The sequence below is a fragment of the Stomoxys calcitrans genome, chromosome 5, assembly GCF_963082655.1.
Source record: "Stomoxys calcitrans chromosome 5, idStoCalc2.1, whole genome shotgun sequence".
Classification (NCBI taxonomy): domain Eukaryota; kingdom Metazoa; phylum Arthropoda; class Insecta; order Diptera; family Muscidae; genus Stomoxys; species Stomoxys calcitrans.
This window is the reverse complement of record NC_081556.1, coordinates 92,683,886-92,698,026: the sequence shown is the minus strand read 5'-3', so window position 1 is coordinate 92,698,026 and position 14,141 is coordinate 92,683,886. Positions and strand designations below refer to the sequence as shown.

At 37.8% G+C, this 14,141-nt stretch overlaps 1 protein-coding gene across 2 annotated transcripts in view; it reads left to right on the top strand.

Moving 5' to 3' along the window:
- Positions 1 to 673: 673 nt before the first annotated feature.
- The window catches only part of LOC106095936 (transcription factor SPT20 homolog), a 46,093-nt gene continuing 32,625 nt past the window's right edge, over positions 674 to 14,141 (top strand). For both annotated transcript variants that reach the window (XM_059370197.1, XM_059370196.1), the window contains exon 1: positions 674 to 752. In XM_059370197.1, coding sequence (XP_059226180.1) covers positions 744 to 752 — 9 coding nt within the window. In that variant the 5' untranslated portion in view covers positions 674 to 743. The remainder of the gene's footprint in view (positions 753 to 14,141) is intronic.

Below are 14,141 nucleotides of genomic sequence, written 5' to 3'. Positions count from 1 at the left end.
TTCTAGAGCCACTAGAGGGCGCAATCCTTATCCGATTTGGCTGAAATCTTGCATGGGGTGTTTTGTTATGACTTCCAACAAGCGCGCCAAGTATGGTTGAAATAGGTTCATAACCTTATATAGCTGTCATAGAAACCGATCTGGGGTCTTGACTTCTTAAGCCTCTAAAGGGCGCAATTCCTATTCCATTTGGCAGAAATTTTGCTTGAGGTGTTTCGTTATGACTTCCAAGTATGTCTCAAATCGGTCCATAACCTGACATAGCTGCCATATAAACTGATCTGGGATCTTGACTTCTTCAGCCTCTAGAGGGCGTAATTATTTTCCGATTTGGCTTCTCCCATGACCTTCAACAGACGTGTCAAATATGGTCTGAATCGGTCTATAGCCTGTTACATCTCCCCTAAAACCGTTCCCCCAATTTTACATCTTGAGCCCCTAAAGGGCGTAAATTCTTATTCGATTTTCTCTAAATACACTCGGAAACAAATGCTATTGGTGGCTTGTAGATAATATAATGACCTGTCAGTTAATCAAATATCATGAAACTGGTATTCTATTTTGATAGATATACCAAAATGAACTTGGTTACACTTCGTGCTAACTACCCTGTACTTTATTGAATTTTGCACATGTTTCTAATATAACCCTTTTTTTCTTTTTTCTCTTTTTAGGTAAGCCCTCTTCCCTCCTAAGCAGAGCGTTTATAACGGAAATTGAATTAAATTACAACAGTTGCAATAATGTGTAATGTAAGTAATACTAAATAATATAACATTTTGTGAACTTAGAATAATCTAGAATGGTTGTTTCATTTTGTTATATCAGCATATGATCGGGAGGCTGGCGCCGCAAAGATCGAAATCTATAGGCTATAGTAAATCTATAGGTTATAGTAAATCTATAGGTTATATATAGTATTTTAGTTCTGAAAACAACCAGTATTAAATAATTCTTCAGAAGTTTAAGAAGCACTTTACTCACAAGGAAACTTTTGAGAAATATGCCCTTAAGGAATACTTTTCATATTACATACATTGTAATTTTGCTTGTGAGAAAATTAAAAATGTTCACATAACCATCTTTAATTTTTTTTTTAAATAGTTGTATTGTTCCTAATGCCACGGTTCATAATTTAGAACAATGCTTTGGTTCTTCTCTGCAATCTTCCTTCTATAGAACTAGAAAATTCTGCTAGAATTGAAATTTTGTTTTTTGTTTTGGAATGAATTTTGATCCTGGACCTAAGTTTGTATTTCCCAAAAATATTTTATTATGGAACAGGTGACATTTCTTTCCCTTTCTTTCTGAGTTATCCCATTAAGTTTTACAATGTCGAGACACATTGAAGTTATATGTGGGCATAATTATCGCACTTTTGTAGTCAGCCGAAAAGTTTTGTGACATCTCAGACAAATCTTAGCAAAATATTTCATTCGATCCTTTTAGCGAAATTATATTTGTATTTATAAAACGTTTTCGCACAAAAGTTGATAAAGACTCTCGCTAACTGCTACATGAATTTTCCAAAAACTTTTGAGTTGTAGCCTGCCTACATTCCTCCATCCCGGACTTGGCATAAGTTTTAAAAGGCCATTTCTTTCAACTCCTCGTCTGTTTGTACTTGAAACCAATTGAAAATTAAAATAAAAGAAATGTTTTTGTTATTTTTTATAACTAAAACAAATAAACATTAAATTCATTTAAATGATGATGAGGATGAAGACGACGATGGCCAAGACGGAGGAATATGACGACCATTCATAATGATGATGATGATTATGGAAAAAACCGAAATGTCATCGAACTGACACACTGGTTGGCTCACATATACAGCATTTTTTTCAAAGAAATCCTCATTTACTATGAATGTGAGACGAGGAAAAAAAGAAGTTGTTTTTATTAAAAACTAAGAGGAAAAAAAATTCAAAATTGGAATGATTAAGTAAAAAATTTGAGAAATGTTTTCATTCTCATGCTCTTCAACACTTGGCGAGGAATATTCATCAGATTCATCATATAATTCGAGGAGGGGGGAACAAATAAATGTTGCTCTCTGTAGTCTCGTTGGTATGGCTTAACATTATAATGATAAAGTAGAGTTTTTAGGTTTATGTTTAATCACTCTCACATACAATAACAGCATTAGCAACATCACCACCACCACTGCTACTACCACTAGCAGACTTACTAACCCATACATCAGTGAGGCATCATAAACACCCTTTCACAGATACTTGAAAACAGAGGGCGCACAAAAAAATTTTCATATTCTCAAGTATTTGGGATTTCTTTTGAATGATTTCGAAAATACTTGCAAAGAATGCAAGAAATGAATTTCTTAGATCTCTACTTCAAATTTCAAGTGTCTAGAAAATATAGTTCAACACCGTGAGTGGAGTGAGTTGAGTTGAGTCTAAAGAAAAAGTAAATAAAAGAGGGATTTTTGTTTTCCTATTTTTTTCTTAATGCCTGGCATTTGGGGTTCGTATTGATTTACTTTCGAAGGTTTTTATCATCCAATAAAGTTGAATTAATTATGTTAGTTAAATGATGCTTGAGACTCGTTAAGAACGAAGAGTAGAGCAAGTCATGAGAAAGAAATATGGCAAGCACTTGAGATTATTGTAGTTGTTGTTGTTAATTTTTTAAAAAGCATATTTAAGGGGTTTTATGCTTACCTATAGCCTTTGGGGTTTTCATTTGAAAAGAGAGTTTTAGTCGCAATTGAAATAAGGGTGATATTTATTATCAAGAGACTGAATTTAATTGCAAACTATACTTTGGTAAGCTCCAAGTTGCATTACATCCCTTTCTCATTGCTTTGCTCTTCACTGATTGAAGAAATTAAAAAAAAAAAACAAAAGTGCGTTAAGTTTGGCCGGGAACTTAACATAATAGAATCTGTTAAAAATGTACAAAAAATACATAAAGTTGAAGGGCATAATCTTATCCTCCGTTCCAAATTTCTGCCAAACCAGGCAATAATTTAAGCTTCAATGAGGCCGTAGAAGTTTGATCGATAGATCAGTTTATAAGGCAGCAATATGAGGTTATAGAAAGACATGGAGCGTACTTGGCACGGTTGTTGGAATTCGTAACAGAACACGACATGCACAAGTGAGGGGTAAAAATTGCAAATTTGCCCATGAACAATACACTAAGGAACTTGGGCAAACTTCTTACAAAGCACTAAGTACTGTCCGATTCAAATTCTAAGCTCAATGTTAAGGGGCCTCCTTTTTATAGCTGAGCCCGATCGGCGTGTCACAATACGTCACCTCTTTGGGGAGAAGTTTTAACATGGCATAGTACCTCACAAATGTCGCCAGCATTTGAAGGGGATAACCAAATTGAAATTTTTTTTCTGATGATCTCGCCAGGATTCAAACCCAGGCTTTCAGCGTCATAGACGGACATGCTAACCTCTCCGCCATGGTGGCCTCCACATTTCAGGAGTTGTTCACCGTAATTTGTTTAAATTGGTTCCAATTTCCATTATCTGAATTAAATGAAATGAAATCGGACAAAAAATCCTGTCTCCAGGGGTTCAAGACGTCGATCGGGAAATCGGCTTATATGTCAGCTATATCAGGTTATTTTGTCGATTTGAACCATTCTTAGCGCAGCTATTGGAAGTCAAAACAAACCACCGCATGCATAATTTCAACCGAATCGGATAAAAATTGCATCCTGTAGAGGCTCAAGAAGTCAAGATCCGAGATCTGTTTATATGACAGCTATATCAAAACAAAATGCCTCATACAAAATTGCAGTCAAATCGCTTAAGAAATGAGCACTCCAGAGATTCAGGAAGTCAAAAACCGAGATCGGTTTATATGGCAGCTCTATCAAAATATGGGCCGATGTGGCCCATTTACAATCCCAACTGACCTACTTTCCAAGCGCCTCGATCTTCTGCGCTCATTCTAAAATCTCTGACACCAAGTTTCGAGGTGTCTCCCACCACTTGATCTTTCCATCGGTCTTCCCGGTTTGCGTTTACCACCGTGTTTGCCTTCTTTGTAGGAGCTTCTTCATCCATTCTGACAACATGACCTAGCCAACGCAGTCGTATTTTGATGCGTGTAACTATGCTATCGTCGTCATACAGCTCATGCAGCTCGTGGTTCATACGTCGTCTATATTCTCCATTAACGCAAACTTGTTCATATATATTACGAAGAATCTTTCTCTCAAATACTCCAAGCACTGCCACATCTGCTCCCATATAACAACACGGGTAGCATTAGTGTCTTGTATAGTGTAATCTTCGTCATGTTTTTAAAGTGCTTACTTAGTCCAAAGTTGCATCTGTTTGCCAGTTTTATTCTTCGCTTAATCTCAAAACTGGTGTCATTCGTTTCGGTTTCGGCGGTGCGAAGGTAGATAATGCTGCGGACTATCTCAAAGTTGTGGTTCCCAACTTTCTCCATTTTCTTATTCTGCTCGGTTGTACAAGGCGTTTTGGTAGTTGAAACCATCCATTTCGTCTTATCTCCATTTACTGACCGATTTTTGCTGACTCTTTCGATTCTTTCAAATGCTGCAGTTACTACTTCCGGTCACCGACCTATGATGTCGGCATAGGGGAGTAGCATTTGTTCTCTTGTGATTAGTGTGCCATAACTATTCACATCTGCATCTCGTATAGTCTTTTCCAGAAGGATATTAAAGAAATCACACGATAGGCTGTCTTCTTGTCTGAAACCTCGTTTGTTATTAAATGGTTTGGAGAGATCCGCCGATTTACGTTTTTTAGGTTTTGGGCCCATAAAAAGCGCATTTATTGTCCGATTTCGTCAAAATTTGGGGCAGTGAGTTGTGAAAACTGAAACTTGGACCAAATCGGTCCAGATTTGGATATAGCTGCCACATAGACTGATATATCGATTTAAGGTTTCGTGCCCATAAAAGGCGCATTTGTTGTCCTATGTCACCGAAATTTGGGAGAGTGAATTAAGTTAAGTCCCTCGACATACTTCTGCGATATGGCACAGATCGGTCCAGATTTGGATATAGCTGCCATATAAACCGAGCTCTCGATATAATGTTTTGGGCCCATAAAAGAAGCATTTATTGTCCGATGTCGCCGAAATTTGGGACAGTCCTTCGACATCCTTCTTCAAGTTGGCCCAGATCGATCCAGATTTTAATATTGCTGCCATATAGACCGATCTCTCGATTTAAAGTCTTGGCCCCATAAAAGGCGCATTTATAATCCGATTTCACTGAAATTGGACACAGTGACTTATGTTCGGCTTTTCGACATCCGTGTCGTATATGGTTCAAACCGGTTTATTTTTAGATATAGCTACTAAAAAGACCAATATTTTGTTATACACAATTGAACAATGGCTTGTGCTTATTAGTATTTGGTCCAAATCGGAACATATTTCGATATAGCTGCTATGGGGCATAGGTTATGCATTTTTTAACGGATTTTGGCGAAAGGTGGTTTACATATATACCCGAGGTGGTGGGTATTCAAAGTTCGGCCCGGCCAAACTTAACGCCTTTTTACTTGTTACTTGTTAGTTTCTCTAGATGGTGCCTCTCTGCGGTTCACCTTTTATAAAAAGAAGAACTTACATATTCCACTCCTTATCATCTCAAGCCTGCTATTGGCTATCTCTTAAAAAAATAATTAAATTTTAACAAAAATTTTATTCTTTCGAAATAACTTAGATTTTGTCGGCGACAAGTACTTTATTTCAAAATTTTATGTTTTTAACAAAAACCATACCATACCATTCTCCTTGATTACACCAACCGGTTGTTATTTATCTTCAACATTCTTTTTTTTTCGTTATTTTTTTGTTTTGTTTTATGAATAGTTTCAATATTACCTCAAGAAATTACAAACCTTTGTTGTCATTACACATTACATTCAACAACACCAACAACAACAACGAAGACAGAGACGGCGGGCAAACAAAACAACATTTGAAATAAATTAATTTCATGGCAGAACACTGACTAAATAAATGTTTAAGGTATTAATAAACCCCCTCTTCGGTGTAAACTACAAGCGTGTAGTACGTGTGTGTGCACTCGCTGTTGGCTTCATTGTGCGAGGCTCGTAAATATTTGTGAAAACATGTTCCTACGCATGCGCGCCTTAATTTCGTTTTGATTTTGATGTTCGGCTTATACGTTAGGTCGGATTTTTGATTTGGTTTGTTTTTTTTTCACAAACTCAGCTCACGCAATTTTGGCAAGAAAAAAAAACAGCAACAACAATAGCAGAAACGATAAACAAAACGTACATAAATAAAACAGCTGAAATAAAATCAAAGTAAGGAGGTAAACGACTAAGTACCACAAACACAATGTTTAAGGTACTTAAACCACAAGTCAAAAAAAAGGCCCACAAGAAAAAAAAAAAAAACACAACTACTACGCAGACAATTTAAACACCAACAACTGTATGAGAAATCAGATGAAAAATGTCACTGAACTAAGCACGCAGCTCGACTGAATGACTGATGGACAGACAGACAGACAGGCAACGGGCGGAGGGATAGCCAGCCAGACATATAGTAACAGGAAAAAAGTGTCAGACAGCAAATGGTACATCAGCAAAACTTTAGAAAATTAAATTTAATACCACCATCAAGACATTTGACAAATTTTTGTTACGTTTTAACTGATTTTCAAGCTAAAATCGTAAACTTTAAACAAATGAAATCTCCAGACATCTGTCTCTGTGTTTGCAGCAACCAACTCACACTCACACACGCACACACATTCACATTTGCCATACCTGACACATAAATAATGGCAAATACATATATTTATGGGTACTAGCATTCATACTAGTTACAAATGTCTAATATTGGGGTTTGGCTGGCAATAATGGCACGTTCTGTTTTATACATCTTATGAGGCTAAATCAAATCATTATTTCTTGGTTTGTAATGTTTGTCGATTTGTTCATGGCAGTCCAAACTTTCAAAAATTTGTCTATGAATGTAAGAAAATCAAATTTTGCGTATATACCTACTCAAACCTTCACTGAGTAACATTCATCGTTATATTAGTTTCAGCCTCGACTAAACAGAAGAAAAGGCGGATTGGGATACATTTCGGCACAAATTCTGCCCATCTATCCCTTCTAGACTAGTGGAAACTGAGGAGGATATAGACCTAATGGTCAAGCGGATCACAAAGGCTCTGAATGATTCGCTTGTGTCAGCATGTCCTAGTACCAAGCCAAGGGGCCAACAACAACCGCCATGGTGGACCCCAGACCAGGTTGGTCTAAGGAAGAACTGCAGAAAGTTCTTCAACAGGGCCAAAGCCACAAGAGCACCACACGATTGGGACACCTATAAGGCTGAGCTAAGAAAATATAAGGGCGAGATGAGAAAGGCTCAGAACAAATCCTGGTTGGAATTCTGCAGCCTCTAGGCTAAGGAAGATTCTGTCCTCTAGACCTATTACGATGGGGTATAGTCAGAAGTCGTAGGCCAACGTAGCCCAGAGGTTAGCATGTCCGCATATGACGCTGAACGCCTGGGTTCGAATCCTGGCGAGACCATCAGAAAAAACTTTCAGCGGTGGTTTTCCCCTCCTAATGCTAGCAACATTTGTGAGGTACTATGCCATGGAAAACTTCTCTACCAAGTGGTGTCGCTATGAGGCACGCTATACCAACTCGGCATAAAAAAGGAGGCCCCTTCTCATTGAGCTTTAACCTGAATCGGACTGCACTCATTGATATGTGAGAAGTTGGCCCCTGTTTCTTAGTGGAAGGTTCATGGGAAATTTAGTAGTAGTAGTATGAACTGTAGGACCGACAGAGGTTACAGAGCAACACTACGGTACTGATTATAGCACTGGCCATGCTAAAAACGTATGCCGAAGGCCTGTTGTTTTTGACCAAATCCATCAGTTGTCTGCCATTTTCTTTTCTGTATTCAATTAAAAACTTCAATTTCCGGTGATATTAATTCTCATGGTCATTAGCTCGAATCGCTCCTCTTGGGGAGAACTAAAATAAATATAATTAATTGATTAGCCACAATAGGCAACCATAATAAAAAGGAAATCACACTTCATGGCATTCTCCCCTAGATAACGACTAGCGTGGCATAGGTTTGGAAGAGCAGATTGAAGGCTCCACCTTTTGCACGGTGAATGAGGATGCCCCCACCAGGATTACGAGGAGGTGCAGCAGCTCGCCAGACATCTCCCTTGCATCCCCTGTTCATGGGCAAAATTTGCAATTTGCAATAGTCAGAAGTTAGAGAATGTATGAACAATGTCTGATAAGGAATCACTAGAACTACTCTTTGATATACATTTTTAGATAAATTCTCCTGGCACCAGAAGTGGTTGTCACTGGTATGCATTCGTCAGAGATTATTAGGGAAATTGTGTCTGACCCGAAAATCCTTCGGGCGATAAGAAGTTTTGACTCCTTTAAGTCGCCAGGCCCTGATGGTGAATCACCGATTGAATTACAAGCTGTGTCTGATAGACTGGTTCCTTGGCTAAGGGAAATATGATTGTATCAGCATGTCATAATACCTGTCGGACGTAGGGACACGAAGGTCATTTTTATTCCGAAAGTAGAAAAACTAGTAGAAAAATCTTTTGCCACACAATGGCAAACGATTTTCGGCCTATTAGTCAGTCATCCTTTATGCTGAATACCTTTGAGAGGTTGATAGAAACACATCTTAGGGCAAAGATCCCCAGCAGCATGCATATAGTAAAAGCAAATCCACTGAAACAGCCCTTTACGACTTATTCGGCTACATAGAAGGTTCTCTCGCTGTCAAGGAATATACAATGGTAGCATTTCTTGGCATTGAATGTAATGCAAAACCGACATCAATCATGAAGGAGTTGGAGATTCTAGGCATCAACTCTACCGTACGAAAGTTTATTAATAACATACTTAGCTTAGGTTATGTTGAAAAGAGGGTGCAGACATTAATCCGCCCTATGTCACAATGGACATACACCTTAGCCAGTAATCGGCTTGTTGTGCACACAAAAAACTAAAAAGTAACAACGAAAAAGAAATTCTTAAATTAGAAATTAATTGTTTTCCATACCACTACCGTAAGTTGGTTCATGTCTGGTATTGTGTCCCCACCTAGGTACTGGTGTCTGTTGGCCGCGAAAGCAGGGCAGTGACATAGGAAATGCTCCAATAATTAGTGGACGGCGCTTTAAAAATCCACCTACTGTTCTATACTCAACCAGATGCAATGAATGGCTTGTTTGTGCATCATAGCCGCACTGAGGACGACACGATCTGATGCAGTGAATTGAATGCTACATCTAATGGCTCTGCACATTGTGGCTAGACCCTGCCGTCAAGCTAAGGGAACTTTCAATGTCCCATGTTCCAGGCATAGTGGTTTATACCCTACCTGAACCGCTTTTTGATAAAAGTACTGTAACACTATCCCTGATAGAACCGATTGGAACGACGATATCCCTGGTAATAAAAGTAACATAGACTTCTTTACGGATGGTTCCAAACTAGACGACCAGGTGGGCTTTGGGGTGTACTCTAAAGATCTAGAACTGGTCAAAGCGAAAAGTTTACCAGACCACTGCACCGGAGATCCTTGCAATTAAGGAAGTGGTGGAATGGCTAAGATATAATGTCATAACGACGATTGGCATAAATATCTTCTCAAAGAGCCAGACAGCCTTTAAATCCCTGGAGTACGTATTTCTGAACACAAAAACCGCTCTCGGCTGTCGCAAATCTCTGAACAGTACAAAATTCACGTATTCTTGGTGTCAGGCCACAGAGATATTCCAGGGAATTTTATAGCGGAGGAGCTTGCGCGACTAAGAACTACCTTATACATTCCAGGGATACTGGAAAGCCAAGTTTTCAGGACCAGGCGCAAAGGATCCACCTTAGTTACAAAAAACTTCAGACGTACTATCAGCACAGAAAAGATATGCGAAAATACCTCTATGATACAATTTCCACATTAACCACGCTCGGCGACTATTACACTGCCATATAAATCGATCTCCCGATTTAACGTCTTGGGCCTCAGGAAGACGCATTTTTGTCTAATTTGGCTATAACTTGGCAAGTAGTGTTCTACTACAACTTACAACAACTGTGTCTAGTATAGTTTATATCGGTCTTTAAACTATTATAGCTCCCATATAAACCAATCTCTCGTTTATAGTTCTTCAGTTCCTCACAAGTTTTAATATTTGCCTGGTTTGGCAGAAATTTGATATGTAGATTAAAATTATGCCCTTCAACTAAATTTATTTGGTATACATTTTTAGAAAGAGGATTCATGGTGGTGGTTTTCCAAGATTCGAACTTAGCACGTGTTTACTTGTTATACCCTCCATCATAGGATGGGGGTATACTAATTTAGTCATTCTATTTGTTACTCCTCGAAATATGTGTCGGAGACCCCATAAAGTATATATATTCTTGATCGTCATGTCATTTTAAGTCAATCTAGCCATATCCGTCCGACTGTCTGTCGTAAGCTCGCTAACTTTCGAAGGAGTAAAGCTAGCTGCTTGAAATTGCCATATAAACCGATCTTGGATCTTGACTTCTTGAGCCACATTTCTTATCCGATTTGGCGGAAATTTTGCATGAGGTGTTTTATTATGTCTTCCAACAACTGTGCTGAGTATGGTTGAAATCGGTCCATTACCTGATAGCTGTCATATTAACCTTGACTTCTTGAGCGTCTAGAGGGTGCAATTCTTATCCGATTTGTCTGAAATTTTGCATAACGTCTTTCGTTATGACTTTCAATAACTTTGTTAAGTGTGGTCTAAGTCAGTCCATAACCTGATATAGTTGACATATAAACCGATCTTGAATCTTAACTTTTTGAGCCACTAGAGGGCGCAAATCTTATCCGATTTGGCTGAAATTTCGCATGACGTTTTTTTATGGCTTCTAATAACTGTGCCAAATATGGTTCAAATCGTTCCATAACCTAATATAGCTGCCATTTAAACCGATCTGGGATCTTGACTTCTTGTGCCTCCAAAGGGCGTAATTATTATCTGATTTGGCTGAAATTTTGTACAACGGCTTCCGATCTGCGATCTTGACTTCTTGAGCCTCCAGAGGGTGTAATTATTATCCGATTTGGCTAAAATTTTGTACAACGGCTTCTGCCATGACCTTCAACATAGGTGTCAACTATGGTCTGAATTGGTCTATAGCCTGATACAGCTCCCATGTAAACCGATCTATCTATATTACTTCTTGAGATGCTCAAGGGATGCAATTCTTACTCGAATTGGCCGAAATTTTACACAATGACTTCTACTATGATCTACAACATTCAATTCAATTATGGTCCGATTCGAACCGTAACTTGATATAGCTTTAATATTATAGCAATTCTTTACTTTTATCCTTTGTTTGCCTAAAAAGAGATATCGGGAAAAGAACTCGACAAATGCGATCTATGGTGGAGGGTATATAAGAATCGGCCCATTTTTACTTGTTTTTTTTCTCTAAAATTATGACTAATTCTAATTTATGTGTGTGAAGATGTGAAATTCTTTTAAAATTTGCTCTAGATTTTGTATATGCCAAAGCCATATTTAAATTTAAAAGTAAGGAGAAACTTACGAAGAAATAAAATCTATCATACTTAATAAGTCATTAACCCAATGACAATTGTACTCGTGTAGTGTACGTATGAGTAAACAGTTTGAGTACAAATATGAGTGTGTGTGTGTGTGTGCTTACTACGAGTATGTGAGCCATGTGGAGTTATTCAAATTATTATTACAATAACATTAACCACAGCAGCAGCAGCAGCAGCAGACCCAACAACAACAACCAAAGAGCACGAACAAACAAAAAAAACGTCAAAATTGAAATATTTAAAATACCCAGACAACAACAATTGCCATCAATCTTTAAGATTTTGTTTTTTTTTTCTTCGTTTTTTTTTTTTAACAACAATTAATGCTTACTTTTTTCCCTTACAAATAAAGACAGTCATAAAGTTTTTGAGGGGATTTAAATATACGCCGTCATACCTACACCACCACCACCACCATCGCCATCACCATCGCCACTTAAAAGGAACATTTCATTTCTCTTTAAGCCCAGCAACCAAGTGGTGGTCAAGCCATAAGCCATAGTGATTGAATATAAGCTGCTGATATCAACTACTACAACAACAACTCCATACAGCGACGGCAGTTAAATTAAAATACAAAACAACCAACAATATATCCATAAGATATACATTAACGCATAAATCTTTTACATTGCGAGGCAAGCCAAAACCAATGACCAAAAATAAACTAAAAGCCATAGCCTATCTACATATAAGCATGCCCCTTTTGGGGCCTTCCAACAGTACCAAACCATCAACCAACCAACCAACCACACTTACTTACATACTTATCGTAGATAGCTTTTAATAAAAAGCCAACAACAACGCCAACAACAAAATTATAATCGTATATACTTTCAATCACTTTTATTGTAGCACCACTCAACCTAACAGCCCAACTATCCCAAAACTGCCTCCCTTCCCTTCATCAATAGCTCCAGAAAATGCCAAAACAACAAAAAATTGGAAATTACATTTAAACTTTCCAGAAGTAGAAGAATTCATTTAAATTCAAAGAAATCGAGGAGAAAAGGAGCCAAGAATAAATAAAAGAAATCATTCTGCCCCTTCTGATTATGCCTTCAAGTGTTTCATGATTTTTATTTCTTTGTTTGTCTCTTTTTGCTGGGCTGCTTAAATCGATGATTTTTTATTGTTCCACTATGTTGGTTGCTCTGTTCTTTTTTTTCTCTTTTCTTCTTGAAATGTGTGATTTAATAGCGAGTAGTGTAACAATTGTCTGTCTAAACGCCTTCCCCCCAAAGAGAAATCATAAAAATATGGCTTTAAATATCAATGTACAGTACAGATGTAGCCAAAGACGCAACCTCCATCATCATAATAAAAATAATAGTAATGGTAATAATAAATAATTTTATTCAAATTGTTTGCGTCTATTCCATCATGCTGTCCAAAAGTTTTGTTTTTGTGCTATACAAAAAAAAAAATTTACATGAGCATTAAAGTCAATTTGGAGGGGGAGGGAAATTCTAAAGATATTAGAGTTCATAGATATGACCAATGTTTAGCTTGGCTCATAATGGTAGCAAGTAAAAATGTGCCATGTTCGGCATTGCCGAATCCTGGGAACCTACTTCCATGGATTCTTCTAAAAATTTACCCACAGACGGACGGGCATGGCTAAATTGACGCTGAACTTCAAGATTATTTATGGCATTCACATCAATATAAGTTACAAACACAATGAAGAAGTTGGTATAACCTCATTATATAGTAGAGACTATAAAAGTTATGAACACTCATCAACTTCATTCTGCAAAATATTTCGAATCCTGGCAAGAACATCAGACAAATTTTCAGCGGTGGTTATCCCCTTCTAATGCTGGCGACATTTGTGAACTCATGCATAGAAACCATGAAGAAACTTCTTTCCGAAGAGGTGTCGCACTGCGGCACGTCGTTTGGACTCAGCTAGAAAAAAGGAGATCCTTATCATTGAATTTAAAATTGAATCGAACATCACTCATTGATATGTGAGAAGTTTGCCACCTGTTTCTTATTGGAATGTTCTTGAGCAAATTTGTGGCATTGAGAAACAAATCCCCGATGAATCTTGGAAATAAAGTTTCTCCCTCTATTTCGACCTGGCGAAGTCAATGCAGATATTATGGTGTCTGGGCATAGATCACCTTGTGCAAGAATGTAGTGGACCCTAAGTACAATGAATCCTGCAAAGAAACATAGAATTCTCAACAAGCAAGAGCGTGCTAAGTTCGGCCGGGTCGAATCTTATATACCCTCCACCATGGATAGCAGTTGTCGAGTTCTTTGCGCGGTATCTTTTTCTAGGCAAACATAGAATAATGAAAAAGAACTGTTATGCTGTTGGATATATATCAAGTTATAGTCCGATTCGAACCATAAATGAATTGAGTGCTGAACATTGTAGAAGTCATTTTGTAATATATTAGTCCATTCGGATAAGAATTGTGCCTTGTAGGGGCTCATTATGCAAAATCGGGAGCTGTATCAAGCTATAGATCGATTCAGACCATATTGGAAACGTATGTTGAAGGT